This window comes from Amphimedon queenslandica, unplaced genomic scaffold, assembly GCF_000090795.2.
Source record: "Amphimedon queenslandica unplaced genomic scaffold, v1.1 AMPQUscaffold_13099, whole genome shotgun sequence".
Taxonomy (NCBI): Eukaryota; Metazoa; Porifera; class Demospongiae; order Haplosclerida; family Niphatidae; genus Amphimedon; species Amphimedon queenslandica.
In genome coordinates, this window is record NW_003546665.1 from 85229 (window position 1) to 86972 (window position 1744).

Consider the following 1744-nt stretch of genomic DNA (forward strand, 5'->3'; position numbering starts at 1 on the left):
CATATGATGTACTGTACATGTTAGTACTCCAGATAGGCTGACTTGCATTGCCATATCTACAAAAAGTGAGTTTAAACATCATTTAAGGTTCATGTAGATCATTTTTACAATGAATCATATCTCCTTGAACCAGAGTCATATCCAAGCTGCCTACAAATAGTATTAGCATCACTTGTACCAAATCCAGTGCTGCATATTGTCCCCCATTGTCCATTACAATACACTTCAACAAGTCCTTCATTAGAATAATTTCCACCTTGAAGACGTACCATACCAGCATATGGATTACTGTTCCAGATTCTAGTGACATCTAATAATACTGATAAATACATTGTAACAATAATAATATCTTACAGCAGTATACAGTAGCATCATAACTGTTACTATTAACACAACTACTGTCAATGTAAGTAGAGTAGGTACATTGAGCAATAGATAAATAGCTGCTAGTGACACAGTTAACATCATCCCATTTCATAGAGAGATAGTCTGTACCATAACTACAAACAACAATAGTTATGATAATTGATAAATAAATACCTTGTTAGTCCAGCTCTAGAGTAGCTTGAAGCTCCAGTGTATCCCAACTGATGACAAATGACATTAGCTTCAGTGTAGCTATAATAGTAGTCATCACATATGTTACCCCATCCATTATAATACACTCTAACAGTTCCATAGTAATAAGAAGGTGATGGTACGTTGTCGCGAGTCAAAACGAGTGCTCCTTTTGAAACAGAGTCTAATTTATAAAATTTTTAAAACTATTATTACACAATCATAGGAATCAACTGACTAAGAATAAGTCCAGAACAAGTGGACTGAGTAACAGTTTGTCTGGAAGAAGATGAAATGTCTCCTAAGTAAGTATTACAATATCAAGCAACAACAACTTATTTCACTAACTGCATGTAAGTGTAACATCATTTAACTGAGAGCAGTTGGTCACTGAAGCTGATGGGCAAGTGTTTCCGGAACCAAAACACCTATGACTTGCTGTACTATACATGTTAGTGTTCCATATAGGCTGAATAGTGTTATTAAATCTGAAATGAATCCCAAAAAATGATTTTAAACAATCAATAAAACTAACATTGAGGTGTGATTAAATTTGTCATAAGAATCATATCCCAGTTGCTTGCATATAGTATTAGCATTATTTGAGTCAAACCCATCACTGCATATCATCCCCCACTGTCCATTACAATAAACCTCAACACGTCCTTCATTAGAATAATCTCCATCTTGAAGACGTACCATACCGGCATATGGATTACTGTTCCAAATTCTAGTAGTATCTGTAATAATACTGATTAATACAATCTAGCAATAATAATATCTTACAGCAGTATACAGTAGCATCATAACTGTTATTATTAACACAACCACTGTCAATGTTAGTAGAGTAGGAACATTGAGCAATAGATAAATAGCTGCTACTGGCACAGTTAACATCATCCCATTTCATAGAGAGATAGTCTGTACCATAACTACACAACAACAATAGTAACTATACAAGTAACAAACACACCTGACACGACCAGCTCTAGAGTAGCTAGAATATCCAGTGTATCCCAACTGATGACAAATGACATTAGCTTCAGCTGAATTATAATAGTAGTCATCACATATGTTACCCCATCCATTATGATAGACTCTAATTGTTCCATAGTAATAAGTAGCTGATGATATATTGTTACGAGACAAAATAATAGCTCCATTAACAGCATGAGGCACACCACCT

At 34.7% G+C, this 1744-nt stretch overlaps 1 protein-coding gene across 1 annotated transcript in view; it reads right to left on the reverse strand.

The window, feature by feature from the left end:
• LOC105314118 (neurotrypsin-like) overlaps nucleotides 1-1733 on the reverse strand; it is a 6031-nt gene extending 4298 nt beyond the window's left edge. The window contains exons 1-9 of the mRNA XM_020001216.1: nucleotides 1532-1733; nucleotides 1345-1490; nucleotides 1094-1298; nucleotides 907-1046; nucleotides 797-859; nucleotides 541-742; nucleotides 355-500; nucleotides 109-310; nucleotides 13-56 (exon numbers count right to left, since the gene is read on the reverse strand). Coding sequence (XP_019856775.1) covers nucleotides 13-56; nucleotides 109-310; nucleotides 355-500; nucleotides 541-742; nucleotides 797-859; nucleotides 907-1046; nucleotides 1094-1298; nucleotides 1345-1468 — 1126 coding nt within the window. The 5' untranslated portion in view covers nucleotides 1469-1490; nucleotides 1532-1733. The remainder of the gene's footprint in view (nucleotides 1-12; nucleotides 57-108; nucleotides 311-354; nucleotides 501-540; nucleotides 743-796; nucleotides 860-906; nucleotides 1047-1093; nucleotides 1299-1344; nucleotides 1491-1531) is intronic.
• Between the last annotated feature and the right edge of the window lie 11 nt (nucleotides 1734-1744).